General features: G+C 38.2%; 1 protein-coding gene and 1 long non-coding RNA gene across 2 annotated transcripts in view; one reads left to right on the top strand and one right to left on the bottom strand.

The window, feature by feature from the left end:
• Positions 1-9,297: 9,297 nt before the first annotated feature.
• The window catches only part of LOC118227554 (chromodomain-helicase-DNA-binding protein 2-like), a 65,662-nt gene continuing 55,869 nt past the window's right edge, over positions 9,298-19,090 (top strand). Inside the window, 2 exon segments of the mRNA XM_035418133.1 lie at positions 9,298-9,309; positions 9,531-9,641. Coding sequence (XP_035274024.1) covers positions 9,298-9,309; positions 9,531-9,641 — 123 coding nt within the window.
• Positions 14,227-16,704, bottom strand: LOC118228216. The gene is made up of 2 exons (XR_004765422.1): positions 15,563-16,704; positions 14,227-14,669 (listed from the first exon to the last, which is right to left on the bottom strand). It is a non-coding gene; the product is annotated as an uncharacterized LOC118228216 (long non-coding RNA).

The following is a 19,090-nucleotide window of genomic DNA, read 5'->3' as shown; positions in this document are numbered from 1 at the left end:
TGCAGTTACCTGTGCTCTCCTCTTATCTTTATGCTCTCGATATACATGACATTCCAACTGCGTCATGTTTCTGAACGAACGGGTGCAATCAAAAAAGGCGCATTTAAACAACGCGGTTGGAAGACTCGCATGTACTTTCATATGCCTAACAAACGCATACTTCGTTAAGCATTGGTGACCACAATACTGACATGTAAACATGCTTTCATACTAAGCTATCGCTGGCGAATGATTGGCCGTTATGATACTAACTAGTTTGATGAATTCGAAACGCACGTAGCCTACCTGCGCAATCCGGCGACACTCTAGCCAGCTGCAACAAAAAATACTCAAAGTACAGGGTTGCCTTGGAAAAGAACAAGAAAATTTATGTGAAATACAGATCAACGTATTCTGTTGGAAATCAAAAACGAACAAATTGTGATGCAATTACCTGGGGTACCTGGAACGTTTCTGGCCATTTTTGCTTTACTGGTGGCCGTATGGAATGTGATGGTGAAGGGCTACTGGATCTCAAGGAGCTTGACAGTGATGAACTGCCTTCTGGGGACTGGAGTAGGGGGGTAGCACAACTTACAGCATCTGGCAATGAAAACAAAAATCTATCATTATGCATATTGACTAAAATTATGCCATAATTAATTAGATAAAACAATAAGCTTTTTAATACACTCTTTAATTTGGTAGTGAAGTAGTAAATATACAGTACCTGCTCATTTCCATGCATTTAAATGTTTTCTGCACTGGATTGGTCGATTAACCTCTGCAATTTCCTGTTCTCTTATGTACTGCAAGTCATCTTTGCTTTCCACTCCCTGGTGTAAGATCGTTTCTTCTGGCACACTTGGCAGGACAGAAATGACTGCGTCCTTGATGCTCTCACTTATACCAGACATTCTGAAGGAAAGGAGTGGCTATTAGAGACAGACCAAACATGTTGTACACAGGCAAAGGGTAATAGTCAAGCAGGCTTGCATGTTCGAGGCAGAAATCATTTGAAATGGGGTTCTCTGAGCCCATCTTTAGGCAGTAAATCCCCTGATCAAAAAGGAAATCAGACTGGCATTTCTCTGTGACAAAGTAAACACAACTGTTGCAAACAAGAATCAGTTCCATCTTGCCAAAGACTAGTCCCTCATCATTCTTCTCAAAGACAACACACGTGGCTTTTTTTGTAGCTTGTGCCTTTAACGGTGACATTGTGTACAGCCACAGAGCTACGTAGCTGGAGGCCTAAATAATCAACAGATCACAAATTCTTGAAGTTGTGTAATTTGCGAGCACACTGTTTAAAATGTGTGTGTGTTTACTCTCAAACCTAAGGGTCCAAGAGCGAATAAGAGGCCCAAAGCAAAGTATCAGTTCAGGATAGTCACGTATATGATGATTGTAACCCACCTAAAGGGTCACTTAGCAGTATCCCTTTTCCAGTTTCAAACATGTATTTTTATGATTAATATTATTATTATTGTTGTTATTATTATTTCTTAGTATCTATTCTCAGTACATTAATTATATTTTCTTATTTTATTCCTACTAAGACTATCAAACGAGCTTCCCTGTCCATAAGAATTAGGCGGTGAAAATAACTACAATGCGCTCTGACGCGTGACTAGATGATACACTCGCTCGCAATAACGCATTAGCTATGACACAGCCTCGTTATTTCTTATTATATTTTCTCAGTAAGTTAAATTAATTCTATTTTCTTATTGTATTTTCTTATATGTATGAGCTTTCGTGCAGGTTACCCGCGCTAACTATTGGTTGATTCAGTTCTCCAACAGCAATCCTTCTCTCATGTTATCACGACAAAGCTAGATAACATGGCTTAAAATTATTCATGTTCGAAGTGTTTTATCTGCTTTTTTACTGTCTGGTTAGCTTGCTACGATGACGCGTGACAAGATGACACTCGCTTTCAATCACGCCTTGGCTATTTACAAAACATCATATAGTAGCTAATATCATTATCTCAGATTAAAAAAAACAAAAAAAAAAACAAATGTGTGACACATTCAACCACCATTTTATTTTGGCTGGTTATTTATTTGAGAATACAGCGATGTCCTCTGGAAATGTAGATCCTACGCTGCTTATGTGCTCACTTCCAGTTCATAAAGGCTTGCTAGCTTGCTAAAGTGAACCAAATATGTTAGCTAGCTCGCTCGTTTGATAATGAGGATTGATAAACATAGTGGTCGTATAAACGCATTTAATTAAAAACTTTCACTAAATTTACATACCTTTATTGCCGCAACCGAATCTGTGCAGACAAGTCTTGCAGTGGAGAATATTGGATGAGGCACGAGTAACAAACGTCTTATTAGAGAAGTAGCGCGTCAGCTGCTGCAGTTCACACTTGTATTAGAGCTCCCTCTACTGGATAATTGTAGTAAATAGCAATTACAACGTTCAAGCAGACAAGTACAGATAAATAATCATCGTTTTTTTTTTGTTTATTATATAATATATATTAATATATTATAGATATATCGGTCAGGCTCTAGTACATAATCTGCAGAAATGGGTGCTTTTACTGAAGTTTTCACTAAAGCCACTCTGTGATCCCATATTATCTCCAGCTATGGCACACAATGTACCTCGGTACACATGTCCATCAGGTTAGACTATACCATTTAAATCAAAGTAGCGGATTTACTGCCTTCTGGGGACTGGAGTAGGGGGGTAGCACAACTTATAGCATCTGGCAATGAAAACAAAAATCTATCATTATGCATATTGACTAAAATTGCGCCATAATTAATTAGATAAAACAATACGCTTTTTAATACACTCTTTAATTTGGTAGTGAAGTAGTAAATATACAGTACCTGCTCATTTCCATGCATTTAAATGTTTTCTGCACTGGATTGGTCGATTAACCTCGGCAATTTCCTGTTCTCTTATGTACTGCAAGTCATCTTTGCTTTCCACTCCCTGGTGTAAGATCGTTTCTTCTGGCACACTTGGCAGGACAGAAATGACTGCGTCCTTGATTCTGAAGGAAAGGAGTGGCTATTAGAGACAGACCAAACATGTTGTACACAGGCAAAGGGTAATAGTCAAGCAGGCTTGCATGTTCGAGGCAGAAATAATTTGAAATGGGGTTCTCTGAGCCCATCTTTAGGCAGTAAATCCCCTGATCAAAAAGGAAATCAGACTGGCATTTCTCTGTGACAAAGTAAACACAACTGTTGCAAACAAGAATCAGTTCTATCTTGCCAAAGACTAGTCCCTCATCATTCTTCTCAAAGACAACACACGTGGCTTTTTTTATAGCTTGTGTCTTTAACGGTGACATTGTGTACAGCCACAGAGCTACGTAGCTGGAGGCCTAAATAATCAACAGATCACAAATTCTTGAAGTTGTGTAATTTGCGAGCACACTGTTTAAAATGTGTGTGTGTTTACTCTCAAACCTAAGGGTCCAAGAGCGAATAAGAGGCCCAAAGCAAAGTATCAGTTCAGGACAGTCACGTATATGATGATTGTAACCCACCTAAAGGGTCACTTAGCAGTAGGTAAATATTTTCAGGTTAAAGCTAGGTTCGTAAGGAGAGGTTATGAATGAAGAGATGGACACAATGAACAACCGGAGCCAGAAAGTAAGTGCAAAATGGTTAGAACTGTATTAAAGAAAACGTAATGACAATATGTAAAGCTTATCACATTCAAACACATTCATTTGTCTTCATATCAATGTCCTGAGCGTTGTAACTGTATTCACTGTCCATTCAGTTCTGAATGTCTTCTGTTCAGTCTGGTTCAGTTCAATTGGTCAAGTTCAATTTAGTTAGTTTCAAGTCAGTTTTGTTGGTTGGGTGCACCCTTTTTACAAAAAATAAAGTATCAAATAAAATTGTGTAATTTCTCAATCACAATCCTACCACACCAGAGTGGGGTTGGGAGAAACAAGGGGTATCAGGGGGTTCTTCCTCAATGGATGAAGATGAATCAAGTTGATCAAGCTGGTCGGCTCGCCATCTCCCTCGTCAGGGAGAGAATCCTAGGTTCACAGGTTTCTTCTCAGGTATCCCAAAAACCCAGCCTGTATGACAACAACAACCGAATTCTTTTCTCAATCTTAGTTTTTTTCTTTAAGGCATCATTGTAACCTCAAAAGTGTAAAAGTGTTACTAATAAAGCAAACAGTACACTTTATAAATGTTCAACTGTACAGTTTCATTTTATCAAATATTCTATCACTCTTTTAACCATTAATCATGAATTATGAGCAAGGTATTTTCCATGTAACTATAGCAAATAATTTTTTGAACCATGAACTCAATATAAATACATGGCAATAAACCTTTAACAATCAAGTAAATCATTAGTTGATTGTAAAATCATTTAAATGCATGTGAACTAACCCTCTTGCACTGTCATGCACAATAGAAGATATGGCTACATCATATACCCAAATGTAGCGCACTTGCTAAGCGCTAGTGCATGGTTTCTAACAGTACTGCAGTAGCTAACTTCATTTAAGTGCATAGGCTCAACTAATAGCCACCTTGAACGAGCTATAGCCTACATAAATTAACACAAGGTTATAACAAGGCACATTCATACACATGTTACATAGCACATTCATACACGTATGATACAATAACAGTGCCATTCACGCTTTCAAATAGCAACATTCAACTTTATATGAGAGAAACTCAATAGCTATACATACCACGTGTGGCTAATGCTATTTTCAAGGAAACACGGAGTTAATAACACACGTGTTGCTGCTACAATGGCGATATTTTAGCTAAATTTCAAATTTAAACTCGCTGAAATCCCAAAGGAAGAAACTGAAGTGTGCAAACTGAAAAATATTAAACGCCACGTGTGGCTAATGCTATTTTCAAGGAAACACAGAGTCAATAGCACACGTGTTGCTGCTACAGTTACGATACTTTAGCAAATTTAACATTTAACTTACCAAGATCCCAAGGAAAGAGATTGAAGTGTGCGATCTGGAAAATATTTGGTCCGTGGGTCATTTAGGGAGCTACTCTTTGGTTTACTGCTTAAATTAACGATTATGATTTTTTACTTCTAATCGTCTTTTTCTTTCTCCCGTTCTCCCCTCTTGCTGTGCGACAAACAGTCTCAACCAAGTCGCTGGGAGTGGGCGGGGCTAACTATTTTCCAGAATGATCTTAAGACATTACTGCCTGTTACAGCCAATAAAACTAATTAGCGATTCAAAACAAGTCCTCCTAACAAGTTAGGTAGGGAGCCTCCCTTTTCTTAAAGCTACAGGACTCTTTTAAAACGTTGCTATTTTTCCAACGGGTTACATGATGTTTCGGCTTAAGTGGGTGATTAGGAAAACAATACTGTCGACTCGGCAAATACTCCTCAATAAGGACTTTCAAGTAGGCCATCTGACTAGTTGCAATGGCAGGAGCACAAACAATTTCAACTTTTTGCCTTAGCAGCAACACAAATTGCCAAACTTCATTTTCAACTGGATTTAAAATTCTGTCCCCAATCAAGAGAGGCAGAAGTCTAAGGAAACACCAATTCTGGACAGCATGTCCACTCAATTTCTCACTTCCTGGATTCATTTCGCATGGCTTATTGCTGGCGTCATCGCCGAGGTACCTGAAGTGATTAAGCTGTCCATTCAGTTCTCTATACGTGAAGAATTTCTGATTTGTGACAAAATGACTTAGGTATAGAGCGAAGTCATATGCGACGATACCCTCAAATAAGTCATGGCCCAGACAAGGAGGCAGACCAAGTTGGCACACATGGAAGTGGGTTAATTTGATAAATTTGGAATCAAATCAAATTTAATTCCCAGTGACAGTTTTGATGTACTTACGTTATGCTGCATGCTGTGCTGCACGCTGTCTTTGTATGATGCAATTGTTTTCTTTTCACCTGTTGTGAAGGGAGATGGCAAAAATTGAGCATGGCCAACAATACATAATAGAGCCCGACCGTCCTAGCCCACCGATTACCGATGTTTTGACCGATATTTTGTCAAAAAGTGCAACATTGTCAAATCAATTTGAAAAACTTATTTTATTAAAGTTTCTATATTTAAGAACATTTAACTTACAAGCAAACAAAAAAAAATTAAAATAAACACACAAAACTTTTTAAATAAAAAAGTAAAAGATGATATTAAATTAAATATATATATTAACACTATATTTAAGTGTGTGAAATCAAAATAACTCCACACCTTGCTTTTACTCCTTTCTTTTCCAACATCTATAAAACAATTAACGTAAAAAATCCTCTCTCTCTCACGGTCAGAGATATCCAATGATACCAGCTTTTCGTCCAACTTATGAAGTAAATGAGACTGACTGATATCATGCACTGCTTGAAAATCCTCAATAATAGACTGTATGACTGATGCTGGCAGTAAACGTTTTGCCTGCAACTTTAAATAAAAGAAAGCCAAATTGTTCAAGAAAAGGGATTCATCTGCTCTCTCTGGCAGCACCGCTGCTTGGTCTCCCTCGTTATCATCACTTACGTTACGTCGTCAGTCAAATCCCCCTCCAACACTGAAACTAAATTAGAAAAATTAGAAATAAAGGAAGAGACGACTGAAAACGTTCTCCCACACTGACGAAATGGACAAGAAACGGCCCTGCCCTCTCCGATATGAGATTTCAAATGAGAGTTTAAACTGGATAAATCATTGCATCTAACATTGCAAAATTCTACATGACAAGATACACACTCGATTGCAGTTACCTGTGCTCTCCTCTTATCTTTATGCTCTCGATATACATGACATTCCAACTGCGTCATGTTTCTGAACGAACGGGTGCAATCAAAAAAGGCGCATTTAAACAACGCGGTTGGAAGACTCGCATGTACTTTCATATGCCTAACAAACGCATACTTCGTTAAGCATTGGTGACCACAATACTGACATGTAAACATGCTTTCATACTAAGCTATCGCTGGCGAATGATTGGCCGTTATGATACTAACTAGTTTGATGAATTTGAAACGCACGAAGCCTACCTGCGCAATCCGGCGACACTCTAGCCAGCTGCAACAAAAAATACTCAAAGTACAGGGTTGCCTTGGAAAAGAACAAGAAAATTTATGTGAAATACAGATCAACGTATTCTGTTGGAAATCAAAAACGAGCAAATTGTGATGCAATTACCTGGGGTACCTGGAACGTTTCTGGCCATTTTTGCTTTACTGGTGGCCGTATGGAATGTGATGGTGAAGGGCTACTGGATCTCAAGGAGCTTGACAGTGATGAACTGCCTTATGGGGACTGGAGTAGGGGGGTAGCACAACTTATAGCATCTGGCAATGAAAACAAAAATCTATCATTATGCATATTGACCAAAATTGCGCCATAATTAATTAGATAAAACAATAAGCTTTTTAATACACTCTTTAATTTGGTAGTGAAGTAGTAAATATACAGTACCTGCTCATTTCCATGCATTTAAATGTTTTCTGCACTGGATTGGTCGATTAACCTCTGCAATTTCCTGTTCTCTTATGTACTGCAAGTCATCTTTGCTTTCCACTCCCTGGTGTAAGATCGTTTCTTCTGGCACACTTGGCAGGACAGAAATGACTGCGTCCTTGATGCTCTCACTTATACCAGACATTCTGAAGGAAAGGAGTGGCTATTAGAGACAGACCAAACATGTTGTACACAGGCAAAGGGTAATAGTCAAGCAGGCTTGCATGTTCGAGGCAGAAATAATTTGAAATGGGGTTCTCTGAGCCCATCTTTAGGCAGTAAATCCCCTGATCAAAAAGGAAATCAGACTGGCATTTCTCTGTGACAAAGTAAACACAACTGTTGCAAACAAGAATCAGTTCCTATCTTGCCAAAGACTAGTCCCTCATCATTCTTCTCAAAGACAACACACGTGGCTTTTTTTGTAGCTTGTGCCTTTAACGGTGACATTGTGTACAGCCACAGAGCTACGTAGCTGGAGGCCTAAATAATCAACAGATCACAAATTCTTGAAGTTGTGTAATTTGCGAGCACACTGTTTAAAATGTGTGTGTGTTTACTCTCAAACCTAAGGGTCCAAGAGCGAATAAGAGGCCCAAAGCAAAGTATCAGTTCAGGATAGTCACGTATATGATGATTGTAACCCACCTAAAGGGTCACTTAGCAGTATCCCTTTTCCAGTTTCAAACATGTATTTTTATGATTAATATTATTATTATTGTTGTTATTATTATTTCTTAGTATCTATTCTCAGTACATTAATTATATTTTCTTATTTTATTCCTACTAAGACTATCAAACGAGCTTCCCTGTCCATAAGAATTAGGCGGTGAAAATAACTACAATGCGCTCTGACGCGTGACTAGATGACACACTCGCTCGCAATAACGCATTAGCTATGACACAGCCTCGTTATTTCTTATTATATTTTCTCAGTAAGTTAAATTAATTATATTTTCTTATTGTATTTTCTTATATGTATGAGCTTTCGTGCAGGTTACCCGCGCTAACTATTGGTTGATTCAGTTCTCCAACAGCAATCCTTCTCTCATGTTATCACGACAAAGCTAGATAACATGGCTTAAAATTATTCATGTTCGAAGTGTTTTATCTGCTTTTTTACTGTCTGGTTAGCTTGCTACGATGACGCGTGACAAGATGACACTCGCTTTCAATCACGCCTTGGCTATTTACAAAACATCATATAGTAGCTAATATCATTATCTCAGATAAAAAAAAAACAAAAAAAAAAACAAATGTGTGACACATTCAACCACCATTTTATTTTGGCTGGTTATTTATTTGAGAATACAGCGATGTCCTCTGGAAATGTAGATCCTACGCTGCTTATGTGCTCACTTCCAGTTCATAAAGGCTTGCTAGCTTGCTAAAGTGAACCAAATATGTTAGCTAGCTCGCTCGTTTGATAATGAGGATTGATAAACATAGTGGTCGTATAAACGCATTTAATTAAAAACTTTCACTAAATCTACATACCTTTATTGCCGCAACCGAATCTGTGCAGACAAGTCTTGCAGTGGAGAATATTGGATGAGGCACGAGTAACAAACGTCTTATTAGAGAAGTAGCGCGTCAGCTGCTGCAGTTCACACTTGTATTAGAGCTCCCTCTACTGGATAATTGTAGTAAATAGCAATTACAACGTTCAAGCAGACAAGTACAGATAAATAATCATCGTTTTTTTTTTGTTTATTATATAATATATATTAATATATTATAGATATATCGGTCAGGCTCTAGTACATAATCTGCAGAAATGGGTGCTTTTACTGAAGTTTTCACTAAAGCCACTCTGTGATCCCATATTATCTCCAGCTATGGCACACAATGTACCTCGGTACACGGGTTAAATTGGGCCGGAGCCCACCGGAGCTGAGCTCCGCCTCCTTCAATATCATATCATCATATCACACTTGTATTTTTTAAATCTCCCAGTAAATGTAATAGCATGTAAGTCTTGATGTATAATTCTCTAGACAACAAATAGAGACATTTGAGTTGAATTCTACACCCAAAACTATGTAAACAATGAGCTTGTAACAATTATCAGACGTCATCAAACGCGCGTGCGCCCGCACGCCATCACGCAAACCGAGTTTGTAATGGCGCCAATCGCATTCGTCTCGAACATTCCGATTCCGTCAAATTGTTTTTCTCCTCGGTAAGTTTCAAAAGTTCAATTCTGAGTTAGCTAACATTTTATGTGTATTTACTAAGCTGTCTGTTAAGCAGGATTAGCTGTGTGTTGCCTTGGTGGACTGAAATGGCTGTTTTTAGCTTCTCAGGCAGGAATCACATCAGAAACTGTGTAAATCAGCTGAAATTAAGCTAACTTTAGCAGCCAGTAACTGTTAGCGCACATAAAGCCTAAAACTATAAGGCACATTCCTCATGAGAAAAACTAACGTTGAACGGACGTTAACTTCTTGTGGAAGCGGCCGCTTCCCCGTGTTTTGTTCGGAACACGATGAGTTTACGTTTGTACAATAAGTGGAAGATATCTGAGTAACTTGGATAACTGGCAGCTTTTTAGTTAGCTAAGCTAATTGTGTTCATTCATTCAGAGGCTTAATGAACAGACAGTTTTAACAATGAAGAGGACCTTAAAAGATTTAAGTGTGGTCGTTTTGCTTAAAAAATAAAAAAATAAAATAAACTAATGCTGAATAGGAATGAAGACAATGACGATAAAGCCCAAAGTCATGTGTAGAATAAGTAATTTTTCATAATCAAAAACATGTTTAACTAATGCTATTGTGTTCTCTCTTCGTTATAAGTGCTCCATTGCACATCTACTCTAACTGCATGTTTTAGCATAAACTGTACAGATATTTTTTTTCCTAGACATGACAGAAATTGTTGTAATAGGATAAAAGTGCACCAAAATGAACATAGTTAATAATTTGGCCATAATTAACAAGTATTTTGTTAGTTATTTTCACAGTAGTATACTGGATGTCTGTTAGCAGGTGTATGCATTTAAAGTATGATGGAAAAGAGGCCATGGCTGATATAAATGTGAACTTTGCAGCAGTAGCAGCAGCACAGCCCTCAGCAACAGCAGTAGCAGCAGCACAGCCCTCAGCAACAGCAGTAGCAGCAGCACAGCCCTCAGCAACAGCAGTAGCAGCAGCACAGCCCTCAGCAACGGCAGTAGCAGCAGCACAGCCCTCAGCAACAGCAGCAGCACAGCCCTCAGCAACAGCAGTAGCAGCAGCACAGCCCTCAGCAACAGCAGTAGCAGCAGCACAGCCCTCAGCAACAGCAGTAGCAGCAGCACAGGCCTCAGCAACAGCAGCAGCACAGCCCTCAACAACAACAGCAGCAGCAGCAGCACAGCCCTCAGCAACAGCAGTAGCAGCAGCACAGCCCTCAGCAACAGCAGTAGCAGCAGCACAGCCCTCAGCAACAGCAGTAGCAGCAGCACAGCCCTCAGCAGCAGCAGCAGCACAGCCCTCAGCAACAGCAGTAGCAGCAGCACAGGCACAGCAACCAGTAGTGGCAGTACAGCCATTAGCAGTGACCGTAGCAACACAGCTGCAAGTTTGCCGATTTGTTGGACTTTTTCACAATTTGAACACTTCAAGACAAAATTTCCATTCATATTTATGTCAAATAAGGCGCTAGGGTGTGAGATTTGTAGAGATGCTGGTTCACCAGGGGTTTTAAGGTCAGGGTCCAACAAACATACATTTTCTTCTGAATGGAAAAATGGCAATGTCACTCCATATGGAAACACAAAAGAAAAACAAATGAAATCACTGAGAAAAAAGCTATATGACCACAAAACATCTCACAGTCATAAACTGGCTGAGTCAATTTGTCAAAAACAAGCAGAAAACCTGTTAGATGCCAGTTTTCTTAGAGCACAGCAGGAACTACTAAGCACCACTGAAAAGATTTTCAGAACGGCATATTATGTTGCAAAAAACAATCGCCCATACACCGACGACCACCCTGCTCTCATAGACTTACGTGTTAATGGACTTAATATGGGAAGAGTCCTTCATAGCAATGTTACATGCACAGATATTGTCCATTTCATTTCAAAAGAAATGAAACGAGCCCTGATGGCAAGCATCAAGTGTACAAGACCGAAAGTGTCCATTCTGATCGATGAAAGTACAACACTTAGCAAGAAATCTTATTTAGTTGTATATATTAGAGCATCTGTACAAAATTCAGACCCACTTACTTTTTTCTTGGATGTCATTGGACTGGAGCAGACAACAGCAGATGGCATAACTGATTCATTGCTCAAGTGCCTCACGCACAATAGTTTAGATGATGAATTTCTTAAGGAATGCTTTTTTGGGTTTTGCTCAGACAGGGCATCAGTGATGTTGGGTAAGAAGTCAGGGGTTTATGTCAAGTTAAAAGCCAAATATCCAGATATAGTTGGCTGGTACTGTTTAAATCACAGGTTAGAACTTTCTGTAGGAGATGCTGTAAAGAGCTGTGTAGAGACAAACCACTTTACCAGTTTCTTAGACAAGCTGTATTGTCTCTATAGTCAATCTCCTAAAAATCTCAGAGAGCTGGATCAAGCAGCATCAGCAGTGGGTGCACAGTTGCGCAAGATAGGCCGTGTTTTAAATGTGAGATGGGTGGCTTCTTCCTACAGAACCGTTGAAGCTGTGTGGAACATGTACAGTGCTTTGCACCAACATTTGTCATGTGCTGGTAAAGATGAAAGAAGGAGCTCTGCTGAGAGATGCATGTATGAAGGGCTCTCAGCAAAACTGGCCTCCACAGATTTTATTAAAAATCTTGGACTTATGTTTGATGCTTTAGAAGAGCTAAAAGACTTGTCAGAGTCATTGCAGGACAGGACTGTCCATCTGTCAGATGCTGTCAATATGGTAAAAAGGCAGGCTGAAGTTTTTTCAGTTATGAAGGAGGCACCAGGGCCACACTATCAAATTGCCTCTCAGGCTGTTGAGAATGGCACTTTTAAAGGCGTGTTGGTTAAAACAAATGCCAAGTAAAAACTCATTGAACCTAAGAAGTTTTTCCATGAACTGAGCAACAGCATGATCTCAAGGATGGTCCCAAAGGATGAACTTGAACTTTTTGAAAAGCTGAATGTGCTTTCACCTAAAACCTGGCCTACTCCAGTGCCATTGCTCTATGGAGAGCTCAAAGTAAGAGAACTCTGTGATTGTTTCAAAATAAGTTACTCTAGTGTAAAGCAAGCCTTCAGGGACTTTAAACAGAATCCAGATATGACACCCAGGGAGGGACTCTTAAAACTGAAACAAGCAGCTGATACAATGGTTGTAAGCACAGCCGAATGTGAATGAGGATTTTCTGTCATGAACACTGTTGTCTCACCACTTCGCACTCAGCTGAAGGTACAGAATGTTTCCTGCCTAATGTTTATCAACATAGTGGGTCCACCATTAGAGGTTTGGAACCCAACAAAGTATGTCAAGAAGTGGGTCGTGACCAGGAGGTCAGCAGACCATACAGCTTGTAGAGAGAGACAGGAAAGACAGGAGAAACGTGCTTTCAGCCCTATTTGGAACCTCATGAATTAAAATGAAATGACTGTAAAGCTAATATGTGAACTGATGGCATGAGATATAAATAAGTGGTGTGAGATGTAAAGGTAGCGCAAGATGTTGTGAGATGTAAATAAAGATGCATTGAAAGACGTTGACCATTGACGGTAATATGTAAACAAGGGCTCCCCCTCCTTAGAAAACCCAATTTAACCACTGTCGGTACACATGTCCATCAGGTTAGACTATACCATTTAAATCAAAGTAGCGGATTTACTGCCTTCTGGGGACTGGAGTAGGGGGGTAGCACAACTTATAGCATCTGGCAATGAAAACAAAAATCTATCATTATGCATATTGACTAAAATTGATGTCATAATTAATTAGATAAAACAATAAGCTTTTTTAATACACTCTTTAATTTGGTAGTGAAGTAGTAAATATACAGTACCTGCTCATTTCCATGCATTTAAATGTTTTCTGCACTGGATTGGTCGATTAACCTCTGCAATTTCCTGTTCTCTTATGTACTGCAAGTCATCTTTGCTTTCCACTCCCTGGTGTAAGATCGTTTCTTCTGGCACACTTGGCAGGATAGAAATGACTGCGTCCTTGATGCTCTCACTTATATCAGACATTCTGAAGGAAAGGAGTGGCTATTAGAGACAGACCAAACATGTTGTACACAGGCAAAGGGTAATAGTCAAGCAGGCTTGCATGTTCGAGGCAGAAATAATTTGAAATGGGGTTCTCTGAGCCCATCTTTAGGCAGTAAATCCCCTGATCAAAAAGGAAATCAGACTGGCATTTCTCTGTGACAAAGTAAACACAACTGTTGCAAACAAGAATCAGTTCTATCTTGCCAAAGACTAGTCCCTCATCATTCTTCTCAAAGACAACACACGTGGCTTTTTTTGTAGCTTGTGCCTTTAACGGTGACATTGTGTACAGCCACAGAGCTACGTAGCTGGAGGCCTAAATAATCAACAGATCACAAATTCTTGAAGTTGTGTAATTTGCGAGCACACTGTTTAAAAAGTGTGTTTACTCTCAAACCTAAGGGTCCAAGAGCGAATAAGAGGCCCAAAGCAAAGTATCAGTTCAGGATAGTCACGTATATGATGACTGTAACCCACCTAAAGGGTCACTTAGCAGTAGGTAAATATTTTCAGGTTAAAGCTAGGTTCGTAAGGAGAGGTTATGAATGAAGAGATGGACACAATGAACAACCGGAGCCAGAAAGTAAGTGCAAAATGGTTAGAACTGTATTAAAGAAAACGTAATGACAATATGTAAAGCTTATCACATTCAAACACATTCATTTGTCTTCATATCAATGTCCTGAGTGTTGTAACTGTATTCAATGTCCATTCAGTTCTGAATGTCTTCTGTTCAGTCTGGTTCCGTTCAATTGGTCAAGTTCAATTTAGTTAGTTTCAAGTCAGTATTGTTGGTTGGGTGTACCCTTTTTACAAAAAATAAAGTATCAAATAAAATTGTGTAATTTCTCAATCACAATCCTACCACACCAGAGTGGGGTTGGGAGAAACAAGGGGTATCAGGGGGTTCTTCCTCAATGGATGAAGATGAATCAAGTTGATCAAGCTGGTCGGCTCACCATCTCCCTCGTCAGGGAGAGAATCCTAGGTTCACAGGTTTCTTCTCAGGTATCCAAAAAACCCAGCCTGTATGACAACAGGCTATTATAACAACTGAATACTTTTCTCAATCTTAGTTTTTTTCTTTAAGGCATCATTGTAACCTCAAAAGTGTAAAAGTGTTACTAATAAACCAAATAGTACACTTTATAAATGTTCAACTGTACAGTTTCATTTTATCAAATATTCTATCACTCTTTAACCATTAATCATGAATTATGAGCAAGTATTTTCCATGTAACTATAGCAAATAATTTTTTAAACCATGAACTCAATATAAATACATGGCAATAAACCTTTAACAATCAAGTAAATCATTAGTTGATTGTAAAATCATTTAAATGCATGTGAACTAACCCTCTTGCACTGTCATGCACAATAGAAGATATGGCTACATCATATACCCAAATGTAGCGCACTTGCTAAGCGCTAGTGCATGGTTTCTAACAGTACTGCATTAGCTAACTTCATTTAAGTGCATAGGCTCAACTAATAGCCACCTTGAATGAGCTATAGCCTACTTAAAATTAACACAAGGTTATTACATGGCACATTCATACACATGTTACATTGCACATTCATACACGTATGATACAATAACAGTGCGATTCACGCTTTCAAATAGCAACATTCAACTTTATATGAGAGATCTCAATAGCTATACATACCACGTGTGGCTAATGCTATTTTCAAGGAAACACGGAGTTAATAACACACGTGTTGCTGCTACAATGGCGATATTTTAGCTAAATTTCAAATTTAAACTCGCTGAAATCCCAAAGGAAGAAACTGAAGTGTGCAAACTGAAAAATATTAAACGCCACGTGTGGCTAATGCTATTTTCAAGGAAACACAGAGTCAATAGCACACGTGTTGCTGCTACAGTTACGATACTTTAGCAAATTTAACATTTAACTTACCAAGATCCCAAGGAAAGAGATTGAAGTGTGCGATCTGGAAAATATTTGGTCCGTGGGTCATTTACGGAGCTACTCTTTAGGTTTACTGCTTAAATTAACGATTATGATTTTTTACTTCTAATCGTCTTTTTCTTTCTCCCGTTCTCCCCTCTTGCTGTGCGACAAACAGTCTCAACCAAGTCCCTGGGAGTGGGCGGGGCTAACTATTTTCCAGAATGATCTTAAGACATTACTGCCTGTTACAGCCAATAAAACTAATTAGGGACGCAAAACAAGTCCTCCTAACAGTTAGGTAGGGAGCCTCCCTTTTCTTAAAGCTACAGGACTCTTTTAAAACGTTGCTATTTTTCTAACGGGTTACATGATGTTTCGGCTTAAGTGGGTGATTAGGAAAACAATACTGTCGACTCGGCAAATACTCCTCAATAAGGACTTTCAAGTAGGCCATCTGACTAGTTGCAATGGCAGGAGCACAAACAATTTCAACTTTTTGCCTTAGCAGCAACACAAATTGCCAAACTTCATTTTCAACTGGATTTTAAATTTTGTCCCCAATCAAGAGAGGCAGAAGTCTAAGGAAACACCAATTCTGGACAGCATGTCCACTCAATTTCTCACTTCCTGGATTCATTTCGCATGGCTTATTGCTGGCGTCATCGCCGAGGTACCTGAAGTGATTAAGCTGTCCATTCAGTTCTCTATACGTGAAGAATTTCTGATTTGTGACAAAATGACTTAGGTATAGAGCGAAGTCATATGCGACGATACCCTCAAATAAGTCATGGCCCAGACAAGGAGGCAGACCAAGTTGGCACACATGGAAGTGGGTTAATTTGATAAATTTGGAATCAAATCAAATTTAATTCCCAGTGACAGTTTTGATGTACTTACGTTATGCTGCATGCTGTGCTGCACGCTGTCTTTGTATGATGCAATTGTTTTCTTTTCACCTGTTGTGAAGGGAGATGACAAAAATTGAGCATGGCCAACAGTACATAATAGAACCCGACCGATGCCAGATTTTTGGGTCCGGTGCCAATCCTGATTTTGGGGAGTCCTAGCCCACCGATTACCGATGTTTTGACCGATATTTTGTCAAAAAGTGCAACATTTTCAAATCAATTTGAAAAACTTATATTTTATTAAAGTTTCTATATTTAAGAACATTTAACTTATAAGCAAACAAAAAAAAAATTTAAATAAACACACAAAACTTTTTAGATAAAAAAAGTTAAAGATGATATTAAATTAAATATACATATTAACACTATATTTAAGTGTGTGAAATCAAAATAACTCCACACCTTGCTTTTACTCCTTTCTTTTCCAACATCTATAAAAAAATTAATGTAAAAAATCCCTTTTCCAGTTTCAAACATGTATTTTTATGATTATTATTATTATTATTGTTGTTATTATTAATTTGTTATTATTATTTCTTAGTATCTATTCTCAGTACATTAATTATATTTTCTTATTTTATTCCTACTAAGACTATCAAACGAGCTTCCCTGTCCATAAGAATTAGACGGTGAAAATAACTACAATGCGCTCTGACGCGTGACTAGATGACACACTCGCTCGCAATAACGCATTAGCTATGACACAGCCTCGTTATTTCTTATTATATTTTCTCAGTAAGTTAAATTAATTATATTTTCTTATTGTATTTTCTTATATGTATGAGCTTTCGTGCAGGTTACCCGCGCTAACTATTGGTTGATTCAGTTCTCCAACAGCAATCCTTCTCTCATGTTATCACGACAAAGCTAGATAACATGGCTTAAAATGATTCATGTTCGAAGTGTTTTATCTGCTTTTTTACTGTCTGGTTAGCTTGCTACGATGACGCGTGACAAGATGACACTCGCTTGCAATCACGCCTTGGCTATTTACAAAACATCATATAGTAGCTAATATCATTATCTCAGATAAAAAACAACAAAAAAAAAAACAAATGTGTGACACATTCAATCACCATTTTATTTTGGCTGGTTATTTATTTGAGAATACAGCGATGTCCTCTGGAAATGTAGATCCTACGCTGCTTATGTGCTCACTTCCAGTTCATAAAGGCTTGCTAGCTTGCTAAAGTGAACCAAATATGTTAGCTAGCTCGCTCGTTTGATAATGAGGATTGATAAACATAGTGGTCGTATAAACGCATTTAATTAAAAACTTTCACTAAATCTACATACCTTTATTGCCGCAACCGAATCTGTGCAGACAAGTCTTGCAGTGGAGAATATTGGATGAGGCACGAGTAACAAACGTCTTATTAGAGAAGTAGCGCGTCAGCTGCTGCAGTTCACACTTGTATTAGAGCTCCCTCTACTGGATAATTGTAGTAAATAGCAATTACAACGTTCAAGCAGACAAGTACAGATAAATAATCATCGTTTCGTGCCCGTTTGTGAGAGCCTAAAATGACCTTGTCTGATTAGTAGGTACTGCAATGCACCATCTTAGATATAATGTTAATTCCCATTTAAAACATTTTAAGGGGTTTTCTCATCACACGTGGTTAGGTAAGAAAATAAGAAAAGAAATTTCAGTAAAAAAAAAAAGAAAAGAATTAAGGCATTTACAGAACAGGACCCCTCCTTTGTGATTCCTTAGATTACTGGCTTGAATGAAGTTAGACCGATACAAACCTGAGTTTGTGTGTAGTTTTAATAGACAATGAATCAGTGACTTGAACTCTCTGTTTTCCTGTAAGACATACAACCATAGTCAGCATTTATTGGCAAAGCTGTTGATCTCTGAATGAATGTATAGGCCTTATCATCATACTTTAAGTTAAGTAGTTGGTAAGTGAATAACATACTAAAGATTCAAAAAAAGAATTTTTCTCTTGTAACAAAGTTTTTCCATTATGTGGTGATATTTTCTAAGACTAACAAGTTTTAGTGACAAAACTTATACAATCTGAACATGATTTGCTAAGAAATGTAAGCTATATTTATTTAACATTTCTTTTTATCATTTTATTTTATAAAAATGTTTTCAATATGGTCTGCAAAATGATTTTGTCACCATTTCTGTAATAAATGTATGATTTTTAATGTCCTTTGTACACATTTTATTCATTCCTGTCTTACGCCAGAATTAACAGTTCACACGCATATTTGTAGTTTAAAGTGTGCTTTTATCTGATGTATTTTCATACACTCATTCATAAAACTGATATAACAAGCAAATGGTACCCCCAAATCACCGTTCTTAGTCATACAAAGTTGTAGTTGGGTCATTTAGCCTATTGTGTGAAACTGCTTCCTGTATTATGTACATGGTGGTCCGGTGGTCTTGGCTACAGTCTAAACACGTGGAGTCAGGTGTTTGTGTGTGTGAAGTGAAAATATCCTCCTCAATTTCTTATTGATAAAGCACTGTAATGATTGGTATCAGGAGAGTTTTGCACTTCAGTAAATGGTATGGAATATAAAAGGTATATAAAGGTATTCTAATCAAGTCAGTACTTTCTGTTAGTGTGTGTGTGTTTGTATGTATGTTTGTGTGTATATATAG

This window comes from Anguilla anguilla, chromosome 5 (genome assembly GCF_013347855.1).
Source record: "Anguilla anguilla isolate fAngAng1 chromosome 5, fAngAng1.pri, whole genome shotgun sequence".
NCBI lineage: Eukaryota > Metazoa > Chordata > Actinopteri > Anguilliformes > Anguillidae > Anguilla > Anguilla anguilla.
This window is presented reverse-complemented; position numbering and strand designations above follow the sequence as displayed.